The sequence below is a fragment of the Meleagris gallopavo genome, chromosome Z (assembly GCF_905368555.1).
Source record: "Meleagris gallopavo chromosome Z, MGAL_WU_HG_1.1, whole genome shotgun sequence".
Taxonomy (NCBI): domain Eukaryota; kingdom Metazoa; phylum Chordata; class Aves; order Galliformes; family Phasianidae; genus Meleagris; species Meleagris gallopavo.
The window spans coordinates 18409550-18434587 of NC_139435.1; the positions used below are offsets into that span (position 1 = coordinate 18409550).

The 25038-nt window shown below is 38.6% G+C and overlaps 1 protein-coding gene across 1 annotated transcript in view; it reads left to right on the forward strand.

Annotated features, from left to right (window-relative positions):
* Positions 1-24366, forward strand: part of RAB3C (RAB3C, member RAS oncogene family) — a 136969-nt gene extending 112603 nt beyond the window's left edge. Inside the window, exons 4-5 of the mRNA XM_085213604.1 lie at positions 3973-4097; positions 16522-24366. Of these exons, the coding sequence (XP_085069730.1) occupies positions 3973-4097; positions 16522-16709 (313 nt within the window). The 3' untranslated portion in view covers positions 16710-24366. The remainder of the gene's footprint in view (positions 1-3972; positions 4098-16521) is intronic.
* The last annotated feature ends 672 nt before the right edge of the window (positions 24367-25038 follow it).

Below are 25038 nucleotides of genomic sequence, written 5' to 3' on the forward strand. Positions count from 1 at the left end.
TAACTTCACAGTGGTGATGCTCTGTGCTACTGACCTTGCCTTGCAGCATTGCAGCCACACATCTGACTGGGGCTGGGTATTTGTGAACCACACTCCATCACGCTGTGCAAATACACCCAGCATGCTCCCTGCACACACACACACCACAGGTGCCCGGACAATCATTTGAAGCTCTTTCATTTTCAGAGATCCAAGATTACCCTGGTTCTCAAAGGTTAGTTTCCTGGTTTATTTTTCTGAAACGTTTGCTCTTTTGTTGTTGTTTTCAGTATCCCTACTAGGACCAAGTTCTTCACTGAACTGATTCTTTTGCAGAGCTCAAGCGGAGTCTAACCTGAGAATAGGCATGTGCCTTTCAGCTCATACCTGTCATACAACGTGCTGCAATACAAATCTTTTACAGACTGTTTCACTATGCTTGGTATAGCTATAAATGACAGTCAGGATGGTTTTTTTAGCCAGACTTGGAGGAGGTTGTGCATGACAATAGTGCCTTGAGTCTTTATAATTGTGTTCACCATTTTAAGAATTGTAATACTCACTTTGAAACCTGTACGCTCATTAAAAATGAGGTAACGGTAGATAAATGGCTTTGCCTAGGCAACACTGCTTTTATTCTCTCCAGTAAATGGCAGAAGTGGCAGCAATGCAAAATCCTGTTGAACACTATTGATTGAATAAGCAATATTGAGAATATTTCTGGAAGAAAAAATATCTTGTGAACTAGTGAAAATTACAAGGCATTTCCTAGGAGCAGAAATAGGATGTTCATATAAGCAGTGAGCACTGTTTAACATTGCCTTTTCTTTAGGCTTAGTTTTAAACAAAGTGTGATTGAAAAACTGTCTTTTGAACATTTTCTTCAGATAGGATTTCATTCAATCAAACAAAGCAAAATGTGTCCATCTTATCTTTGGTAATGTTCTGTCATGGTAGTCCAAGACACCTTTGGAGATTTATTGATGTAACTTTACACTATTTTGAACTATTACAGCAAAATACAGTGCTGTTTTAGGATGAAAAAATAGCTTTGCTTTACTTAGCATTCAGCAAGTACTATTTTGATAAGGATTATGGCAGAATAGTACCAGGAGAAAAAGTCTTATGTTGATCACTGAAAGTAATGGATCATTGAATCCTTGCATTAATCTGTCCCTCTGGTGTCTATACTTTACAAAAATTCAGGCATGTTGCAGATTGTCTGCATACCATACAACTAGAATGTGAAAGATCTACAGGCTAAATTAGTATTGACATACACCAGGGCAGTGAGACTGAACAAGAATTGCTGTATTCAGCTAACTGCAAACATCAGCTTTGCCTTTTCATATCTTAAATCTTCCTGAGGCCAGAGTTCTTTACAAGGACAATGTTTTGTGTTTTGGATTAATCAGAAGTCTCAGTCATTTGAAAGGACATATACGTAAGGAACAGCAGAACCTCTTTTGTAAATGACCTGTGTGTTGGCTTTTGTGGAGAATTGTGGGCAAAAAAATCCATAGAAGCCGTTAGTGGAAATGTATGTCTAAAAGAAAACATAACAGTGATAAGCCTATTATACTCTTTGAATCTATGCTCCCGCTGATGTGGGATTGAGTGGGGATATATTTGTCTGATTTTCGCAGTCAGTCAGATGTATCTTTGCACTACAGGGTCCTTTTCAAAACATGAGTCTTTGGAATAATTATCAAAGACAAGATCTCTTTTCATATTTCTTAAAAAAAACCCTCAAGGAGATGGTTAAAAAACCAGATAGATATGTCTGAAAATAAAATAAATGGCCTTGGTAATGAGAAGTATTTGAATGCACAGTCCATAATTCACAGAGTAAAAATCACAGCTGTGAAAAATCACAGCTGACTTTAGTAAAATGAGGTGTTTTGTATTCTGAGAAGGTTAAGTAGAATGGAAGTCTGCAAAACAAGGTTAAATGAATTCTCTTTACATTCGTGAGAAAATATTCTCTAAGATATAATTCTTCATCAGTTTATGATATTTCACATTTGCAGATGTGGTGGTTTCTCAGTAATGGCAGCTAAGCTTTGCCATGCTGCTCTCTCACTCTCCCTTCTCAAAAGAACAGAGAGAGAAAATATGAAAATACTACAGAATATGCAACTGATTCGTTCTGTGAAATTTAATACTTTTACTGTATATTTTGCTTCTAAACAACTTCAATTTCCTGCAAAGTTGCTATGGTGACAAATGTAATTCTAGTTAAAATATAATAAAAATCCTCTTTTCCTTAACCATAAATTTCTGAAGAGCTTCATAAGTGCATTTTTGCCAAAATGAACACATGGTGCCCTTTCTTCTAAGCAATTCTATCCATAGTAAAAGTGTAAATGCAAGTCTGACCTTTGTTTTGTCACAGAAGCTTAAGATGTCTTACTCAAATGATTACAATTTTTTAACAGAGTTAAAATACCACATTGTATGTTTTTTCAATGAAAGCTCTGAGCAGGCCCAAGGGAACAATGTGCAGCAAAAAGAAATGGAGCAGGGCTTGCTGCCTGGTCATTCTGGTGAAGTAGAACAACACTAAAGTAGTGTGACCCTTCCATTTCAAACTGCTCTTCCCTGATACAACAGGCCCATCGCACATGGCTGGAGGCAGTTGCAGCAGGCTGCTTCAGTTCATGCCAGCAGGCCATCGATGTTGGGCATGGGTACAAAGGCAGCCTGAGGCAACTTTTGCCTACATCCATCCCTCTCGACTCGTGATAAGCACAGACAGATGGGAAGATATGATCTGTATCTTTCTTTAAATATGAGTGAGTGTTGGACTACACTGTGGTCCTTTCTTGTGTATGAATCATTCTGCCATGACAGAGTCTCGCTATACAGAGGAAAAAGATGGATTATGAGAAGGGGACTCTAGCAAACCAGCACACACAAGAGCCATCTACCAAAATGTTTAGATGGCAGATTTTTGATGCAGTTTTCCTAAGCACATTGTATTGTCCAAGGAGATAGAGAGGGTCTTCATTTCTCTCTCCTTTGATCCTACAGGGGGAGAAGAATATTAACATCCTACCAAGAACTTGAGACAGAACGTAAAGCCAGGTGTAGTCAACTCCAAGACAAAGTATAAGCACTTAGAGCAATCTTATTGCTCCCTGTGCTGTATTCAGGGACAGGTATTGCTCTCAGAAGATGCTGCCAGCAGCATCACTCCCAACTGAGCCTGGAGTCTTGGCATGAAGCTTTCCTTCCTAAGGGCAGGTCTGAGTATCAGCAGAGCAGCTGAGAGGTGCTACAAGCATGCTCCTATCCTGTCCTTTAGCTGCATCTCATTCATATTGTAGAAGAGAGCTTTGTAGGATGTGCTGTTTCACCATCAGCGCTCAAGGTCATCATAAGGTTTTAATGCCTGGGATACTTCTCTTCAGCTGTAGTCAAGATTGGAGCTTGAATAATTTAATGGAAGGTAAGTTAAAGTTCAATGTCAGCCCCTAACTATGGATTAATGTACAACAGAAATGTTGCTGTTCTTCTGGAAAATCCAAGAGCTGCTATGGAGCATGCTGGAGAGAAACAGCAGAAGGAAGACAGAATGTCTTTGAAGTTTTCCTGATAAGTTTAGATCTTAATTTTAAAAAGTGAAAGATAAGATATGAATAAGCTGCTGATTTTGTTTGAAGGCTCTGCTTTTAGATGGTAAGGTTTGCATTAAAATGTGAAAACACTTCTTTTAATTGTGTGGGACAAAGTGACACAGCTTCTTTCTAAAAATATAGGAAGATGTTGCTGACAACAAGACTGACTTGTTTTAACATCAAAAGTTAAAGCTATAATTCCTGAAAGATAATCTTTTGTTTATTTGAGATTCAGAATTAAACAGAGTCATGTTAGCTTAGATGTCAAAATCAGTATTTTGTTTGTTTTCCTGGTTACAGTCCTCTTTGAAATTGATTAAGGAGCATTTGCTTTGCTTTGACTTATTTTTTTCTCTCTTGTCTTTCTTTTCAGGTCCACTCAAATCAAAACATACTCTTGGGATAATGCCCAAGTTATTTTGGTGGGTAACAAATGTGACATGGAGGATGAGCGGGTAATCTTCACTGAGAGAGGAAAACATTTAGCAGAGCAACTTGGTAAGGAAAAAAAAAAATGACAAAAGCTTTATGACTGCTTGTAAGAATGTTTGAAGTAATGTCATTAATTGCTATTGTGCTTGTAATGAAGTGTTTACGAAACACTCACTGTACAGAAATACTGCTATACAGCACCTCCTTTTTGTTTCTGCAGGCTGAGGTCTAAGTTGTCTGTGATATCACTAAAACATTAACATCGTTAGAATAGACGTGTCCAGGGATGACCTTATGCAGAACTGTGACATGTCATCTAAAAGCGGCCATAAGATCAGTGCTGGCTCAGAGGCTGACTTAGATTTAAGACATCTGATAAAGCATTACTTATGCTGCTCCTCAGATAGGAATAAAGTTATCAATTTTGTCATAAAATTATGTATGTGTTTATATTATATATATAATATGTCCAGGTAGTTATAGCCATAGGCAGATATGTTTTAGTGAAGGGAGATGTAAAAAAAGAAATGGAGAGGATAGACTGTAGAAATATTTTACTCTAAACATCAAATAGATCTCCTGAGAAGCAGAAGATGTGGATTGCAGTTTTCACAGCCAACAGTCCCAAACAGAAAGACATTAATAACCAACTCCCAGAGCAGAACAAGTAGTTTACACAGGTAGATAAGATGACCCTCTGTTTCACAGAGTCTCTTTCTAGGAGGATGTCCTCACAAAAAAATTGCAGAACATCTCTGTTCCGTCTGATCCTGCTCAGCAGTGATACTTTTTCATAATGGCAAGTGTTTGGGGGCTGAGACTGGCCACACTGTGATGGAAAGATCCCCAAAGCATACTATCCAGCCTGCTTTTTCTCCCAGTCTGAATCTCTCTAGAGACCATGCACAGCAGTTTTGCAAATCAGATCTTGCCAGTACTGGAACTTAACGGGATTGTTAGTATATTTAGATCTTACTGTGGGAAAGGAACAGGGCTTCTTCTGGACAGTGTATGTAACTGATCTCCTATTCACTATTATTATATGGATGCTTTGGGAAGAGGGTGTTATAAGAGTGGCATCTCACCTGTGTTAGCTATAATGTTATTTTCGTAGTTTACTGATCTCATTTTTTTAGAAAAAAACAAGTTCTAGAATTGTTTATCCCACCAAATAACTTCATCAGAATGGCTAATCTTCATATCACTTCTAACTCATTAAGCATTACATGTGCGTAAAAGCATGCCTCATAGGTGTCAATAAAAAATATTACCGTGGAATTAAATAGCCCTTGAAAAGTGACAGAAACAATTTAGCAACGCGTTATATCCAGAAGAATTGCCAACATTTTTGAAGAACTGAGATTTTAATACTGTGTGCAATCAAAACAAAATGATTGCCATAGCATGCTACTGTAACAGTAATACCTTTCTTTCCAGAAATCCCTATTGCACTGTATGTATATCTATAACCCCATTCTTCACTTTGTGAACATTTATAATATTTATTCATTTCAGTAGGACCAAGGTAAATGTCTTCAGTGGAGAAAACATTACACACACAAAAAAAAAAAAAAAAGAAAAAAAGAAAAAGAAAAAATAGAAAAGGAGGAGTGAAGAGATAGATATCAAAACTCATGTTTCAGGTTTTAAAGGAAATGCTGACTCCTGAGATTTAGAATTCACTCTTCATTGAAGCAGATTATACTGTAGTCCCGCCTTTATCTACTCTAGGATTTTCCTTTCTTGGATACATGTCCTGGGGCTATCTCGAGGACATGCTTGATAAACTGTCTTTGATCCAGTATGTCACATTCTGTACTCAGACTGCACACAAAAATGTTTATATTTTTTCTGTACAGCTGTAATCACTTCTTAAATCTGCCCAATGACTGAGGGAGATGAGGTCAGGGAAAACAGAATGAGTTTCACTGAATTACATGGAAGCATTCTCGCCAGTTTGAAGGGCACTGAGTTGTCTCACATATTTGGGGCTTTCTATTCTTTCTCTATCTGTGAGCTGATAACCATTCCTGAAGGCAAGTTTAAAAACAACAACAACAAAAAAACCCAAACAAATAAAAACAAAACAAAACAAAACAACAACCCTGTCTCTCTCTCTCTCTCTCTCTCTCTCTCTCTCTCTCTCTCTCTCGGGTTGTTGTTTTGTATATATATACATATAATATATATATTGTCCAGCAAGACATTTTAAGACTCTGAGCCCTTTGTATGATGTGGTCCATACTGTTAACAACAACCACAATTATAAGCAAGCATAATATATGTAAGTCCTATACAAAGAACAGGCTAAGAAACACTCTGTTTTCAAGTGAGGTTTTATTTTGAACCCTGGTTTATTTGAAGTCACCTCAAGAATTGACATGTGCATTTTGTGCCAGGTTTTTAAAAGGTCAACACAAGAAAAGAAAAAGTGGGTGTTTAATGCCCTGGAGAACACAGTTAATGACCTCAGTTTCTGTTAGAAAATTGGACCTCATTGTGGCTGCTGAGCTCCATAAAAAGTGTGACCTTCAATTGTGTTAAAGAGGTATAATCAATCATTTCTTTAACTATCAGTACTGTTTTATTTCTCAAGTGTAATTCTCAAACTGATGCCAGGTCTCAGTAACCTGCTACTGCCTGGCAAAACTAGCCTTGTATCTTTTATGGTAGCTCCACACAACTCCCTTGCAGTGATAACAAGAGTTCAGAAAAGATGTAGGGAATTGCTAACAAAACTGAATTTCTAAGAATTGCCCAAGATAAATTTTCTAATCAAATCTGCCCTTGAAGGGAAATGAACAGAATGTTGGTGCAACAAAATTAGTCTTATTTTCATTTACATATTTTTATTAATGAAATATGGTCATTACTGGGCTCTGTCACCAAAGGTCATAGCTTCAAGCTGCTGACAACATCATCTATGGTAATGGCTAGAAATAGGTGCACTTGGAAGGGGCTTTTATAAAAGGGCAAGCAGTCAACACCTATGTGCTTGAAGTATTTTAGTGAGAAAAGTTTGAAATTTTCTTGAAAATCTTGTGAATGTACACAAGAATGTACACAAATGTATGCACATTTACCAGCTGCATTATTCACACAACTTTTCTGAAAATTGATCTCATGCATCTCAGCTGAGTTCAAAGCTTCATACCTTCATAAAAGGTTCATAAAAGTTTGGTGACACTTGTCAGAACAGAAATGAAAAGAATCACTCACAGATGGCATGATTTTCTTGGTTCTTTTTAGTTGTAATCAGTAGGATATATTGTGATCTACATTCTGGCAAAGGTTTAGCAGGCAGAGTTGTGTGCAGAGCTTTGAATAGAGACTGAGTAACTGCACATGCAAATGAATGATTGCATATGTAGTTCAACATACGGTTTCCCCATTTACTTATGCCACATTGCTATGCCTGCAGTGGGTAGATAATTTTGTATGTGTTCTTGCCTGTGGTTATGTATTTGCTTCTGTACAATTCATACTTGCTATATGTATATTACAAATTTTTTAAACATTCATTAGCTTTTAATTAAAAGTTTTGCCACTAGAATGCACATTATATCCTCAAGGCCACAGCTCCTAATATTGATGCAGTCCAGATACCTGCCCAAGCCATGTTGTGCTCGTGAAGCACCAGACCACAGGGGAATATTTCACAGTCTGCCCCAAATGTCTGTCCATCTTGGTCCTCTTGGCCTATCCCAGCTTTTTGGTTTAGGCTTGTTAAGTATCTGGGAAATAAAGATATTGTATATTAGAAACAAGGGACCCCTGTTAATTACCTAGTGTGATGTCCTGCTAAAATACAGTTCAGGCTGTGAGCTCTATTGAGCAGCTTTCAGGGAAGTGTTATTTCCACCAATTTTTCTGTGCCTCCATGTTTCTTTCTTGCTGACACCCAGGACCCTCATGGCTTGGGCAGCCAGTACTTCTGACCATGTCCTGGGGTGCACTTGCCTGCTTTGTAAATGTATCCTGGCACAGTCTCCCCCAGAAGCCAACAAATATTGTCAGAAAACAAAATGAAATCGATCCTTTCTAGGTGAGATCTTGCATTTCCTTCTGAAAGGGCAGGCTGAAGCCATTCCACGTTGAATTCAGTGTGCCTCCACACACTGTGCTTGTCACAATTTAATCCCTTAGATTTGACTTTAAAGTCAAAAATGTTGACTTCTAAACACACTGTCTTTTGCAAATTTGTTTTTTTTTCCCTCCTTTCTTCATCCATTCTTCTGTCATCTCTTCTGAACTATTTATTCCTTCTTGTCTTTATTTTCATCTTTTTCCTCTTCTTGATTCCCGGTAGTTTAAAAATAAACCCTACCGAAAAAAAAGAAAAAAAAGAAAAAAAAGAAAAAAAAGAAAAAAAAAAAAGCAGAGAATTTCTCATTTCAAGCCAAACTCAGCCCACCTTACCTTTTTTATTTTCATATTGATCTTGGCGTAGGTATGAAGAGTGCAAGAGACTTGATTTGAATGTAACTGGATTTCTTCAATTTAAATCCATTTGGAATCCCAGAAAGGACAAAAGCAGAGCACTTGTCAGTGGTTTATGCTTACATGTTCTGTGACTCAGCACCCAGCCTTTCTGTGTGATCCTGCCAAGCCTGCAGGACCAAGTCCACGGCTGAGAGGTGACAGGGACGTGATCTGTTTTGAATCCTCACAGCTTGAGCACAAGCCACTGGGTCTTGTGTCAGGACGGGGGTGAACCTCTACTTGCTGTGACCACTGAGTATGAGCACTATTAGGCAGATGTGATTTAGGCAGAAGGAAGGATAGCTATAAGCGAAATGCAACTGAAGAGACATTTTTAGAACTATAATTTTGGAATGTAAATTGGGAGTCAAGTAGGACTTGAAACGTCATCACGTGGCTTAGTATAACAGCAAGTTCTCTTTTGCCTCTATAGCTGGCTGGAAGCTGGTTACAGAAGGCAGGGTCACCAACAGCTTCAAGCACATGGACATATGGTCTTGCCCAACTTTGCATTAAAAATGAAAATAATTGGATTATGCAGGAATATGCCTCTTTCATGTTTCACTATTTTTTAGCTCTTTGTAAAAGGCAAATGTTAGTGCCAGAAGGAGACAGACTGACAGCACTGAAAACCTCCAATCTTCTGTTAAGTTACAGTACACAAGGAGCACTAGCAGAGCATTTAAAAGCTCAAAAGCACTTGTCCCAGAATGTTTTTCTACAGAGGGAAAATGCCAATCTCCTTTTCCTTTCAGGGACTCCATGATGTATTACAGGAGAATTAGTTAATGACAAGCAGAAGCAAGATATTATGTTTGCTCACAAAAATCTAAAGTCAATCAAGTCAACAAACAAACAAATTATTTGCTACAAATGTACTTTAGTCATCCTTTAGCTTATTTATTTATTTATTTATTTTGTTTGGCCACCTTAAAGGATGGGCAAATGCCAACAGCATTTCTGTTAACAATGCTTATATTAGTTCTATTCAGAATTATGCTAAAGCACTGATCACTGCTGAAACGGAAATAACAAAGTCCAGTCTGGGGCTTAATGCTGTTTTAATACTTTTCTTAACATAGTCTAGCCCACAGTCTTGTTTGGAGAGCACAGGTCCTGTCCACTAGGCCTGCAAAGCAAAGCACAATGTAGGCAGGTCTTTTAGATAACTTGCAGTTGCAGACAATGTTTTGAAGAAAAGTGGTGATCACCTTTTTTCAGTTTGGTTTCCCAAAAGAGATGACATTTGCAATGATGTTACATGTTCCTGTCTCTTTGTGTCACTATTTGAGAGAGGGCTAGAGGTTTCTAAGACCTAAGCAGTTCTGAGGAAGCAGACAGCTGAGCAGAGGAGAAAGGACCTGCAGTTGCTTTGACTCACAGCAGCATTCACTATGAATGCAAAACTTAATAGGTACTATTCACAGCAGGATTGAAGATAAGTGCCTGCCAGTGCCCCTTAGAACTGACCACAGGATGCAGATCCAGAAAAACTAGGCATTAGCTCCTCTACTTTATGCACTATGACTTCATTAAATGATTAATTCCCACAATTTCCTGGGATTTGCCTATCGTACACCACTATGTTACAAAAGAAGCAGCTTCCTGCACTTAATTCTTGCTCAGACATTGCACTGTCACACTGCTCCTCAGATTACAAGGTTGAACTGAAAGGGCAGTACTAAAGAGCACAGTTCAACCTTGTTTAGAAGGAAGGACAGCTATAAGGGAAATGCAGCCTTGAAGATATCTGTTAAACATAGCACATCAGGGAGGATAAATGAAATTGTCTTTGTTATGGATAAACACCCTGAAACCAGAAGGTCTTTCTGATCAACTGGCAAAACATTACTCTTATCTGTGTTGTCGCTAAAATTTGCTAGTTGGCCTGTCCTCTTGATGTCACATTTTTCAGGAATATGAGTGTGTGCACAATGTTCTTTCTTTTGTATGAAGCTCTCTTTCTTTTTCTTCCTTAGTTTTTGAGAGCAGGCATAAACAAGTGCTAATGAGCAATGATGAAGGACCCTCTGCAGAGCCAGTACACATGCAAGACAAAGAGAGAAGAAAATAAGTAAATTAGACTGTTCATGTGCTTCAGATGTGCTAATGAAACTATTCTATATGCACTACAGATCACCAGGATTGCAACAGCAGCATACCAGTGTGTTGGTCAGCCACTATTTCTGCAGCTTGACAGCTGCCTCTGAGTCAATGCCAGGGGGCAAAGGGTATAAAGGGAAGAGACAGAGTAGTGGAGGGACAGCAAAGTGAGTGAAACAACAGAAAAGGGACTTAAAAGATGCACCCTCATTCATCTTCCACACGTAATGTTCATATGCTCAGAAGGTGCTTTGATATTTTGTATTTTCTCATTTTCACTTCCATTCTGCCTAACGTACCTATGTTGGGTACTTGGGCTTTTTCATATCTTTCCAGTAACATGCTCTGCCTGATCTCATCCAGTTCTACAGTACAGATCATCATGAGTGGTAGGACCACAGCGTTCTTTGAGCTCTGCTGCCCTCAGCATTGCCAGGGAGTTGCCTCACTTCAGTTTCATGATCGCACAAAAAGCCTTTCTTCTCAGTTAATAATAAGCAATAAAAAAAATCCTGAAGACAGTACTAAAAGGCATATAGATCCGAGGGCATCATGTACCAGCATTTTGGGAACTCACAGTCTCTAAGCATTTGCTTAGAGACAGTGAAGCATTTGCAAAATGAGTCAGGAAGAGAGCAGAGATCACCAAGAAAAAACTCTGCAAAATATTCCAGAACAAAATGGAAAACAGTCACAAGTAAGGAGTTTTTACATGAAGTATTTTTTTCACACTCTCTGCTAGAAAAAATACCCCCTATCTCACTGAAACTGTTCCAGAGACATTCATGGATAGAATTTCTGTTAAAAAGAAATAAATGAAGTCACTTGCATAAGGTAATACACACATGGGGAATTTAATTCCTTGCACAGGATGGTCAGGAGACTGTTGCAAGGGTCCTAGAATCACGTAGGTTGGAAAAGACCCTTTAGATCATCAAGTCCAACCATCCTCCTAACTATCAAGTCCACCACTAAAATATTTCCCACAGTTTCACTTCCAGAGGTCTTGAATGTCTCCATCTCAGCTGCCACTCATAGTTGCTTTCCAGTCCCTTCAACAGCTCTGTTGCTCTTCTCTGAATGGGTTCCAGCACCTCCACATCCTTCTTGTAGTGAGAAGCCCAGAGCAGGATATAGCATTTGAGATACATTCTGTATCACCAGACTGAGGACAAAAGAACAATCACTTTTCAAGGCCTGCTGTCCACACAGTTTCTGATACAGGCCAGGAGACCACTGGCCTTCTTGGCCAGCTGGACGCATAGCTGGCTCCTGTTCAGCCAGCTGTCAATTAGCACCACCAGGTCATTTTCTACTGGGCAACATTCCAGCCAAACTTCCCTAAGACTACACCACCGCTACGCAAGTGCCGCACCCAGCATTTAGCTTTAGCTTAGAGAGCTGGATGCAGCCCATCCACGCAGCCTAGTCGGATTCCTCTGCAGTCCTTCCTACCCTCATTCAGATCAGTCCTCTTCCCCAAGTTGGTGTTATCTGCAAACTTAGTGAGTGGGGACTGATTCATCCAGATCATTAAAAAGATATTAAAGAAAACTGGCCCCAGTCCTGAGCCCTGCAGGAATTTCTTCAGCTGTGTTAGATGAGACTTTCTGAACTGTTGTTCTGATGAGTTCTTGTAATTCAGTTGGTTCTATGGCTGCTCTCCAATACGTGCCAATAAGTTGAAAGTTATTATTTTAAAATGTACACAAAATATCTTTTAACTGACTACAAAATACTATTGTGTGTGACCCTTTCTGCATCTGCAGCACAGTTTCCACAGAACATCTACAATTACCTTACCTGTGTATGACTGAATCTGTTCTACAGCAGGAAATACTTGTGAGAGGCCAACTGGATTGTCCATTTTCACCATTCAGAGTAGTTATCAACATATAGAAACATAGAAATAGTACCTATCAACTGGTCTGTACACAGGGTTGCTTGAAGGAACCACCTCCTGAGTGACTGAAATTTGTATCTGTACAGATCAGATACACAGTAAGTTCAGTACTTTGTTGTGGAGACAGGTGGGAGTTCAGTCGCCTTTTCATAGGTCAGAGCATTGTCTCAAGTCTGTGCATCATCTCATTCATCTTTGCAAGGTCAAGTTGGGAAGGTTCTGAATCACAAAAGAAATGAAAAAGTAGACAGAGGCAATGTATACACAGGCATAGCCTCATACCCAACCGTACCGCTACTGTAACTGTAATTTTCTTCTTGTAACAAAACCATAACTCAATTCCACAGATTTCTCCACAGCTGTTCTGTATTTCTTTGAGTAAATATATTTGTGCTTGAACATGCTGTAAGTCCCTATACTACTCTGAAAAGGAGGGTTTCCATTTTTCAGTGTAATGCAGAGCATCCTCACTGTGGTAGTGGACTTATTGTCTTCATCATCTCTCTGTTACAGTATTTTCTGACATCAATCTCCTGTGTGATCTTTGTGACTCTTTTCCTTCCAATTTCTGTTTCCACTGCCCAGATCACTTGTCTAGCTGTATCACCTGCCATTTTATGATCATCTCTTGTGCCAGCTATTCTGTACTCCTGCCTTTAAAAACTGCTCACTTTAGAGATTCATTCTTCCTGTCATTTCAGAGGTCTTGGTGTTGCAGTTCTCAGGCATCTTTTAATTGTCCGTCAGCCTTTCTGCCCTATTGTCCTGCCTGTGTACTTCTGTCTCATCTTTCAGTTTACATTGCATCAAATAGCGAGGGCATACTGCTTATGCTATCTCTTTTCCACACATCAGATCACTGTTACTCATACAGTAAAATGTAGAGTTTTTTTCTGCTTGAAAGGTGTTGGAGCTGGCAGGGAATATAATAAATATCAAAGCAACACCCTTGCTGGGGGTTAGACAGATTACAAGGCAGTTATCCCCTCTTTTCATTTCATACTCAGTTTCATCTCTTTCTATTTATTTGAAAAGAGGAGAAACATGCAACAGGCACAAATTCTGACACATTACCTATGGGACCATGGGATGTGACGGAACTGGTTGATGATCCCAAGGGAGAGCAACTGCCAAGATAACTGCTGTTATCTTGGCAGTAATGATGATATTCTGTCAGATCTGTGGCTTGTTTGTAATGTAAATACAATGTGATGGTCCCAGCAGCCAAGCGAGTGACTCCAGATTTCATTCCATTTTATTGAAGTTATGCCCATGGTCCAGATTCAGCCTGCACAAGCACTGCAAGCACCTCCCCTGGTGAAGGCAGCCTGACCAAGACGGGTTGCTCTCAGAGTGAAATAATGGTCTGCAGTCATCCTCTTGGATTGTAGCACATACATAGCTTTGAAATCAAATCAAACCTCATTAGAACAGCTACTCTCCTCCTGCTTCCTGCGCAGCAGATGGCAACAGCTATAGGAAATTCTGACTGCATTGTTGCATCACAGAGAAACAGCCATGTTTTGACACAGAGTAGTGGAAATGTGGAAGACCTCCTTTTCACACAAGCAGCTCCCAATAGATCTGAACAGTTTTCTCCTGCATGGAGCACCACAGGAGCACTGAAGCCATCAGCAAATAAGGCTACACTGGCTTTCCACATTTTTCTTCTACTTTAGAAGAAGGATGCTAAACTATAGCAACTAAACAATTGGTTTGAGACTTAGATTAAAATCACCTCCCAGTATATGATTTCCATACGTGGTCTTTTGTCCTAGTTTTCCTGCCTTCAAGAGAAATCTAGGAAAGAAAATTTTTCAAGCTAATGTGCTTGGAAAAAAAGCTCATTTTTGTGAGATTATATTTCTTGCTGATATTACTGTAAGTTACATGACTAAATCCTTTTATGATGTTTGTATGTCCAAGGGTTTGTTATTTAAACTACCTATGAGTACCAGCATTGGCCTGCATTTAGCTCCTACATGTCTAAGTAATTTAACTTTCTGGCTTCTTAGCACAAGACACTTAACATAAATTAAAAATATGAAGAATGCTCAGAACACAGAGTTAACTTTTTGCACTGGTTATTTGCACATACTGGGTTATCATGCCAAGCTAGATATAATTACCTGCTCTATCCCTAGGTATGCGAAAACTACATGCCAAGTGGTTCTAGGACTGTGCACATGTGCATTATATCCTTTTTAGATGACATGATGAACGTACTATCTAAGTAGTTCAATTTTAGTTTCAAGTAGCCTTTGGAAATAGAAGATTAGCTTGACACAACATAAATAATAAAGCTGTTTCCTGCATTTCTGTCAGGAGTTGAAGTGACTGATATTTCCTGACTAAACATGGCAGTAGGGGCACACTGCTTTTCACCACTGATTAAAAAGAATCAAAATAGATATACAAAAGTGAAGTAACTTCTGTAAGATTACCAGTGGAATAGATGTTTTGTAAACTCTCTTATTATTGAAACCTTAAGCAATGGAAAAACAGAAGTAGGAACTTCTAAGAAACTCTCAAGTCAGCAATGAGACAAATATAAGAAAAATATGTAACATAGCCTGCAAGGGGGGAGAAAGAGACATAGTAAATTAATAAGCAAGCAAACAAACAAACAGAAAAAAGAAATTGGAGAGAAAGAATAGAGAAGGCCTGACACTGATAGAAACTTCCTGTATTGCAGGCTAAACAGCTAGTTGCAAACCTGGCAGGGAACAGACAGAGAGATAAGACGTGGGACAAACCAGGGCAGAAAAGAGAGCTTAGGAAAGCTATTCTGCTCCATATAGGCTTCTGTATTAATAACAGTTCTCACTGCCTTTGAGGTAATCATTGGGAATGGACAGATAAAAATTCCTTCTCCATAAATGAATTAAGAGAAAAAACAGTGTTTGTTTATTGGTTTTATGTGGTGGTCCAGTTTTTCATAGAATCACAGAATCACAGAATGGCGAGGGTTGGAAGGGACCCCAAGGATCATGAATCTCCACACCCGCTGGCACATGCAGAGCCACCAACCTCCCTATTTAATACCAGACCAGGCTGCCCAGGCCCCCATCCAATCCGGCCTTGAACACTCCAGAGATGGGGCATCCACAACCTCTCTGGGCAGCCTGTTCCAGCACCTCACCACTCTCTCTGTAAAGAATTTCCCCTTGATGTCCAACCTAAATCTCCCCTCCCTCAACTTAATACCATTTCCCCTCGTCCTGCTGTTATCTACCTTTCAAAGAGTTGATTCCCTTCCTGTTTGTAGGCTCCCTTTAGGCACTGAAAGGTTGCAATGAGGTCACCCCACAGCCTTCTTTTCTCCAGGCTGAACAAGCCCAGCTCCCTCAGCCTGTCTTCATAGGGGAGGTGCTCCAGCCCCCTGATCACATCTTTGTGGCTCTCCTCTGGACCCTTTCCACCAGCTCTCTATCTTTTTTGTACTGGGGGCTCCAGTCGTGGACACAGATTTTTCCCCACAGATTTATCTACATCTTAAGGAGACATCAAACTGCAGAAAGCTTTCCTTGCCTTGTTTGCTTTTTTACCTGCTTGTTTCCAAATATAGTTGGCTATTTTGGCATGAGGTTAATGAAATGATGCAAATGGCTTTTTTCCAGCTGAATAATGCTCAGAGAAGCATAACAGCTAGAGATAGAGCAGTAGATTATACCTTTACAATGGCAGGGCATTTCCAGTTTAATAGGATTCTCAAATTGGTGTCAGTTTTTATATGAAACTGTTTTAAAGTATAATTTGTTTAAGGGAATGTATTTGGGCTAGTCTGTATTTTATCTGACTTGTTATAAAGCAAATGACACTAATGTAGTTGCCATGATTGTGTTACGATTTTAACTGCTTTTGCAATATCACTCATTTATGTGTGTGCTCTCACATATTTACTTTCTGTTTATCACACATACATCTGTGCCGAGAAGTCTGTTCACTGATTGGAGATTCTCAAATATGTATCAAACATATATGTGTTGTTTATTTTCTTAGGTTTTGAATTTTTTGAAACAAGTGCCAAGGACAACATTAATGTCAAGCAGACATTCGAGCGACTTGTGGATATCATCTGTGACAAAATGTCCGAAAGTCTGGAGACAGATCCCAACATTACTGCCGGCAAGCAGAACACACGACTAAAGGAAACCCCTCCACCACAGCAACCCAACTGTGGCTGTTAATGCAGCTACCAGCAAAGGCAGCTCCAGCATGTTCTGTTGCCAACAGAGTATTTATGAATGGTCTATATGCCTTTATTTATACTGTCTTAGTAATTTATTTGGGAGAAAAATCTTTTATTCTACATTAGCATCTAGTTGAGTATATGTACGAAGATGGGGATATTAGTAGTTTGAAAGAATAATCTGTTTTTTAGCTTCTGGCTCTTGCATGCAGGATGGCTATTAGTTTTTCTTTTCTTTTTACTGTTTCACATTATACTTACTTCAGCTGGTGCCACGTGACTTGCATTATTGGTTTCAAGTTTTATAGTTGAATCCTTAGGGTAGCAGCCAAGGTATTTTATATTTTCTCCTGACCAAAAATTAATTTAGAAATATTACTTTGAAGACCCAATCACTCATTCTGTCTAGATCATTTGCATAAGGAAAACTTCCTTGAGCATACTGCCTGACTAAGTCTGAGCTCAGTATGTTACACATCGTGTGCTTGGAAACTGTAGAAGTTAGAAGGAGCAGACCTCCAGCCTTCCTGGACCTCAAGCTACCTGCTCTTCCTTTGAGATTCCAACTGGATATGGGTGTTCAGTGCAGATCCTCAGAGATATTAGATACTTCATCCTGGCTAGCTGGCTACTATACTTACATTTCTGTGGGCACTGTGTGTTTGTTAAACTCCTTTCTGAAACTTCACTCATTTTCTCATTCCAGCATGCAGATACCCTGGTAGTTTCTGCCCTAGCAGAGAGGTCTGACCAGCTCTTTTTCTTTCTACTGGCATTAGATATTGAACACTCTGTTCAGGTATTACCCCTGAAAAAGCCAAATCATACAGTCAGTTGTTCATAGCCAAAAACTGTCTTGTCACGTTGCTGTCAAACCTGCATGCTTACGCTTTCAGGAACTGTATCTCCCATTCAGTCACTGGGACAGCCATCACCATACTGGCTACTAATTTCACTCAGATCTGATGTAGATGTTGATGTGCTTTAGTTTGACCTCATTTTTTCTTTGATGAGGAAATCTTTTTTGACAAGACTATCACAGATTGGCAAGATTTTGAAAATAACTTTAGGAATAATAAAAAATGGTTGTCATTTCCTAACTTAAAATGAATGTATCTATAAAATCAGGAAATGCTGTGAAGTACACAGACACACACAAAAAGGCAGAATAAAGTACACAAGTTCTATTTCAATCAACTTAATAAAAATAGTCATATTCCACAGTTTTAAAATGGTAATTGGTGGCACATCTATGTCCAGCACATAGTGCTTCGTGCAACATCTTTATTTCTGTCACAGTGACATTTTTAAGATAAACTGCATTATTGTGGAATTAATTGTTTTATTGTTTTTAGCAGACAGGCTTTAAGACAAGGCTGATGTTTCCCTAACTGTCTGCAATACAAAAAAATAAAAATAAAAATAAAAATAAAAATAAATAGGAAGACAAATTAGAAAATGAAAGTAACAAAAGGTACTGAAAATGCAAAGGAATCCCTCTATACACATTCCTGTTTTCAAAGGTAATTTATATAAACTCCTGAAAGATACTGAGGAAAATGGATACTTGGTTGTTTTTTGTCTTTGTTTTCGTTTGTTTAGTTTTTGTTTTTTTTTTAACTGATTAAATAACAGATATTAACTTCGACATGGTAAAAACTTTCAAGCAAGGCATATAGAGACACACGTAAAACGGAATGGCCACCAGGGGGCAACATTGTCTGCCTAACTTAAATGATCTTTCTTCATTCTAGGGTTTTAAAACTTACGTCCTCTTAACAAGTTTCCTTAAACACCTATTTTCCTAGTAGACATGGAGGCTGAACCTTCACTTGCTGAATTTCACGAAGAGAAAGTATTTTCCTCTTTGGAGCTGATGAGCAGTCAGGCAGAAGAGGTATGTGTTACACATACCATAAACCAGCCTCCTACAGTGCAGTACTTTTCTCTCCCATGTCTAAGGCAACATGTTGACAACTATGCTGGGGAACTTTTAGTGACACCTTTTCACCCACTGGGTACTGGCTGCTAGATAAAATAAGTGATAGAACACCAAGGGTGCTTTATATGAGATGGTGGCCAGTTTCCTTCCCCATGCTTGTTATATTCATTTATACATACTGGAGAAAAGTGAGCAGAAAATCCTTGAAATAGCAATCAACAGCAGCCCTCATTTATTTAGAAAAGGTTTAAGTTGTATTATATGCCTGAGGCATCACATCCTCAGGCGAGGTAAAGTGAATGGAGGATATCAACACAAAAAAGCTTGGGCATGTTCTGGATCATGCAGCACTGCTGCAAGTGCAAATATTCACCTTTGCTCTGTGACAAGTAAAACCTCTAGCCTCTGACATATTTTATCTTCTGTATGGGATGGGGAGATTAGGGGAAGCAGCTGCCAGAGTAACACTGACTGACTGCCACATGTTATGAGAAAGGGCTCACCTGAAGCAGAAATGCTGGGCCTAACCACTACTTAAGAACTCCTAGGTTCTCTGTATTGACATTGCCATAAAATTCAGAATTATTCAGATTAATTTTTAATATGTTCACATCAAATCCTGAGCGATCTGCTTTGAGCTCTCAGCTGACACTGCTTTAAGGTGGCTGGGCTGGGACCTGCTTATGTCCCATCCGACCTGATTTATCTTACCCTCCCTTCCTCTGAAATTTGACATTTCTGGATGTTCAAGGAGAACTTTTCTCAACAGTCAGGTTTACTTACTGTTGGAAAAACAAGTTTTGATTTTCCAACCAGTGGAATAGGTTGGCTTTTGAAGCCATATGTTTCACGGCAATATTGAGTTTTCTACTATAAATTTTGGTCAGATTCTGATGACAAGCATCATGAGCTCTCAATACTTCACCTTCCTAGGGTGAAACCTGGCTGTTGCAGAGGAACATGAAAGATAGAAGGGCTTCTTAGAAGTAACTTACTATTCCTTCCTCAAGCATTACAAAAATTTAGCTTGAGGAGTAGAAGCCAACAGGAATAGAATTTTCATTTTACTTGAAATTACGCTTTGGCCTGTTTCATAGCACAGGGTCTCCAACTGAAGCAAGTGTCAATCTAATTCAACTCCAACTGATTCTGAGACAGAACTGCAATTTTCTTAAACGCAAGAAAAGATACGTTATTACTGAATATTTTGGAAATTCCATCCTAGCCTAATCAAGGATCAAAATTCAAACAACCAGTGGATCATTCTTCAGTAGTCACTGATTATGAGTTAGTCATTGGAGGAGACAGAAGCAGTATTTGACACAGTTCTGCTAAGAGAAAGGATCAGTGATATTTTAGTGATACAAGACGTCTGGTTCATTAAATTGAAAACCTAGGGACAAGATATCCAAAACTATTTACAGCCTCACAGTTTTTGAAGTACTCACACACTTTTCACTAATTTTGTTGTCACTCTCAGCACAGAAATAAGACTGATTGTCATGGAGCTTCATTGTTCCAGTCACAAATGACCTCTTTCACCAAAATTTAGGCCAACTGATGATATACAACAGTTGTCACAGAGAGCATATTGCATTTTTGAGAGTTTAGATGCCTCTGGTCAGAGACTCCTGAGCTCCATAGTGCCAGCTGAACCGTCACTTCACAAACTATTTTCCAAGTTATGATCTATACTGATGTTTTTAGCAGTAAGCTAATCCTGTGCATAGATACTACAGCAGCCTTATCATGCTCTGATATTGTACTGCTTGCTGTATGAAAAACTAGTGCTCAGAAAATGTCTTGGGATCACACAGAAACACAAGACATAGTTGGCTCTTGCAGTGCCTCCTGGCACAACCAGCCAGAGAGCTAGCAAGCCTTGCTGAGTTAACCTTCAGACACATGTTTCTGATTCTGATAAGAATTCATGTTCACAAGCATTCTAGTCCTTATAGCATAGCTAATTTACTACGATATTTTTGTTGTTGTTGCCATAGTCTGTTTATTTAGATCTGTTTGTTTGGTGTTTGAAATACATATAAGCTAGCTGGATTTTCTGTCAAAAAATATTCTCTCAGAATAGCTGTGTACGTGACTGTTACCTGGAACTGTTTGTTCCTCTGTGCTTATACTTAATGCAATGCTTAGAGAAACTTCCTGAGCAACTACATCTCTGTGGCCTTTCCAGAGCGTCAGTCTGAAAGATTAAGCTTTCTTCCCAGTCTGCTCAGCTCTGTACATTCAGCTATACCACATGCACCTTCTTTATTTCAGGAACAAAGTATTTCATGATACACAAATTCTGCTGGAATTTGATCCCAATATTTGAGAATGCTTTGAGTTGAATTTTCAATTTTAGGGGAAAAAAATGTGGTACAAATTCTACATCTGGTGATGATGCCTCTGCTCTGTAACAGCAGATGAAAGATGCTGCCTTTGCATTCTAAAAAAACAATCTCTCCCACAAACTACTCTTTTTTGTATTTCTTTGGGAGAGGCAAGTTTTATTACTTGTATTTTTAAGGGCATCAACTAAATTACTGACCTGCTGTTCAACTGTTAGGACAGTTTCCTCCTTGGCCTGTTTCTTCGACAGTGAGTATGTGAGCCTGGTTCCTCTTTAGGATGACAGATATAGTAGAGACCTCGAGTAAGTAAATCTTTATAGATCAGCACTGCCAACAGAGAAGTGAGTTCTGTTGATTTACACTGTTTAATCCATACACACAGGCTTTTCAGTACAGTCTGACTTCAGATTATCCAAAATTCATCATATGTTTAGTGTCATTTAAAGAGGCAACTCGGCTTAATTATTTGAACAACTTTTACCAGTTTCTTTGTTAAGAAGAGGTGAATGCAGTTCACCTTACGAATTTGGTTTTTTTTTTTTCTTTTTTTCATTCCTTTTATTTTACTTTGTTTATCCATGGATATCAGAATTGTATCTACACACATTTAGTATGCATATGTAGCAGTATGTCTTTGACACTCGCTCAGTTCCTACTGCTACTTATCTCATTAAGTGCAGCTTTCCGTAAATGTCACAGTAAACTTATCCAGAACTGATTAACACCAGAAATCCATGGGATTACATCTGTAGACCATATGTTTATTTTCCATGGTTCCAGCACATGCAGGTGGCTTGTCATTTATAGAATAAGATACCTGGTATTTGATTCAGTGAAGGAGAAGCAGAAGAGCAGTAATGTCAGGCTCATGCGTAACATGCATTAATGAAAGCTGGGGATTGCGTACCACTTCTGGCGATAACTTTACTTGAGTAATTCTGACATGTACCTGCAACTATTGTTAAATGAACTGTTTGTGTGTAACTCCTGTTTAATATTTTGTCAGTAATGTCAGAAGTGTTGTGGCTCAGTTGAACTGTCAGAACGTGTAACCTATATACTCGTGTTTGTGAAACTGAAATGTCTTAAATGTTGCATGAAAATATGTTATAAAAATAGATATGTTTTCTATTTTTTGAATACCTCAAAACTGAGGAATCATGGGCCAATAAGTGCAATATTTAATGACTTACTCAGTGTATATAAACCTGTTATAAACCTGTGTGAAAGGGAGAAGTGTCCTGTATGTGTGGTAAGGTGTTGATAATGCCTGTGTGGCTTAAGATTTCCAGTAGCTCTGTATGTCTTGTAGTAAAATTTATATAGTAAATGCTTTATCAGTGTAATGTAAAAATACTCTATTCTTAAGTCATTTAAACTATTTTTCATATATAAGATGATGGTAAAAGATGTCTGTATGTTTATTGCAAGTGCATGTCAATTTTACTTTTAGAACTGTGAGTGTCCTCTTTGGAAATGGTCACGTTACATCGACGCTAGTGGGACAACACATTTAGTCAGAAGATGCTTGTAAACTTGTCTGAACTATCTGCATATATTTTTAAAGCATGTTCCCTAGATACACTAGAATAACCTCCTAGAGCGTTATCAGCTATGTTATCTGTTTGCCTGTATTACATAATATCATATAAGTGTGTTTTCTTTAATATGACATAGTTAACTTGTGATATCTGAAAAATTTAATAGGAGTATCCAATACTCTTGCAGATAATTCTGCAAACTTCAGTAGGTGCCCTGATTTAACATTGTTTGGGAACAGCCAGAAGGTCACAGTCAAAATAGTCTAGCACAGCGGACAGTGACTTTAATTAGTTATTTATACCAGTTCATTTCCTTAACGTAGATCCTAAAGAAAGAAAATAAATACAACATTAAATATATTCACCCAGACTTTTCACTCAACAGCTACATGGTCCTTAGTATAGTTGGCAAAAAGTGCAGTCTAGAATCTAACCATGACATAAAAATGAGAGATCCAATCATTCATATTTCCTCCCCTCTTATCCTTGCATATTTTTGATAATTCTCTAAGCACGTGAGCACGGCCATCACTATTCAGCAAAACTCTCAAATCTTTAGGGCACCTGTGGGACTTCCAACCCTGAAACACCTATCCACCAGTGGTTCCCAGTTGTGCCTATGGACTAAGGAAAAGCTTGTTCTGTTAATTCTTGCTATATCTCTGGTTTCAAAGAGAGTGTGTCATGATCCATGGAAATCTGCTAAGTAAAGTTAGGCCACTGAGACTGGGACAAGGAGAATAGCTGTTTGTACTGAAATTTTTCTAAAAACCCATTTTCATTAAAAGGTGTCTAAGTATATTTTTAGTTTTACATTTTTTTTGACAATATACTAAGTTAATTCGTATGGTTGGTTGTTTGCTTGAGTTTTGTTTTGTTTTAATTTAGACTCACGAAGAAAAGAATTGAAGTCTAAGGCCTGCTGGAAACCATTACCATGGTTTTCCTTTCCTATGTCTTCACATAGTTTCTCTGAGAATGCAAATAGCCAAATTGCATTAAGTAGCACAGGTCAGCAGTTGCAATGACCTGAGCAGCCCTTAAAATTCTTCTTGCTTTTATACCTACTGCTATGGAACTGCTTCCAAAATTATAGAGTCTGGGGTAAAATGAAAATTAATTTTGAGAGAATTTGAGATTTCTTAGTAAAAGAAGAAAATTCTGGACATCTTTATAGCTAAGCAGCAGGTAAAATAACAGTCCTAATAGGAAGAACCACTTAAGTGCATACATACAGGCTGCTACAGGACTGGGGATATATTACCTAATTTTTTATTTTGCTAAGTGACCTGAGTATTCAAGGGCTGGCAGATAATTTTACCTACTATTTTTATTAGTCCTTATAGACCTATGAATATATACACAAATTCCTTGAAAATATGTAGCTGTTCTGGCTCCTTCAAGCTAACTTGCTGAATTGTTCTTGACATTAAGTTGTTGAAGTTCTTGCTAAGGATACATTTGTGAGGGGATGAGACTCGATCTGTCCCTCCTCCACCAGTTACTTCTCCAATATAGTGACTGTGGTTCTGAAAAATATGTTAGTTTAAAATGCTGCTGGGTGACAAATGTTGTGAATCTTCTGCAATCATCCACAGGAGTTCCTGCCTGAACGTGAAGTACAGGTTTTATCCATGTGCAGAGTTTTAAATATATGTGGACGTAGAGACTTTGTGTATTCCATTAAATATTCTGTTTGTATGTGACTTCTGTATACCAAGTGGATTTTGTTTGTTTAGCTTTTTTTCTTTTTTTTTGTTGAGAGACTTCTTTTTTTCCTTTTCCAATTACAATAAATATTCAAGAGACTATATTCATGAATATCTTAGTTGTGGTGACATAGTCTTACCCTCATTCTCCCTCTCTTTTTACCTTCTACAACTGTGAAAAAATGACTTCCTTTTTCATAATTATAGCCATCTGCAACAATTGATTACTGAATATTCCCTCAGCAGCACTGCTGAGTCTTAGATCCATCTCCATCCCATGGTTCACTGGACATTTTGCCTTAGGACTTTGCAGAAGAAAGATCAGAGATTTTCCTACTAAAAGCACAATGTTGTGGCATCCTACATTTTGGCCTTTTAGCGTGAGGTAAAGCTTTTTCATTTTCATTTATCATTCTATAATTTGCTAAAGCACCTGCTCACTGGAGCGCACTTGCAATTCAGTAGCTCCTGCTCCTTGTCATTGTTGCACTGTGCTTCAGTCAAGTCTCCCAGTTTTTCTATTACCTTAACATCTCATCTGCGGAGCAAATATTGTCAGATTAATTCCCAGTTCTCACTCAACACAAGGAGCTTCCCAGCAGATTACTGAGGATCCCTCATCTCTACGGAGGTTTTGCTGAGCAGCTCAAAGCCCTGATTCACAGAGCCTGTCCTTATAGCACTGGCTCTTGTTACTGAATTGCCTCTGAGAATGGAAGTCATCCCAGCTACCAGCAAACATAGTAACTTCCCTATCACCTTTGGCTTGCCATTGATCTGTGAG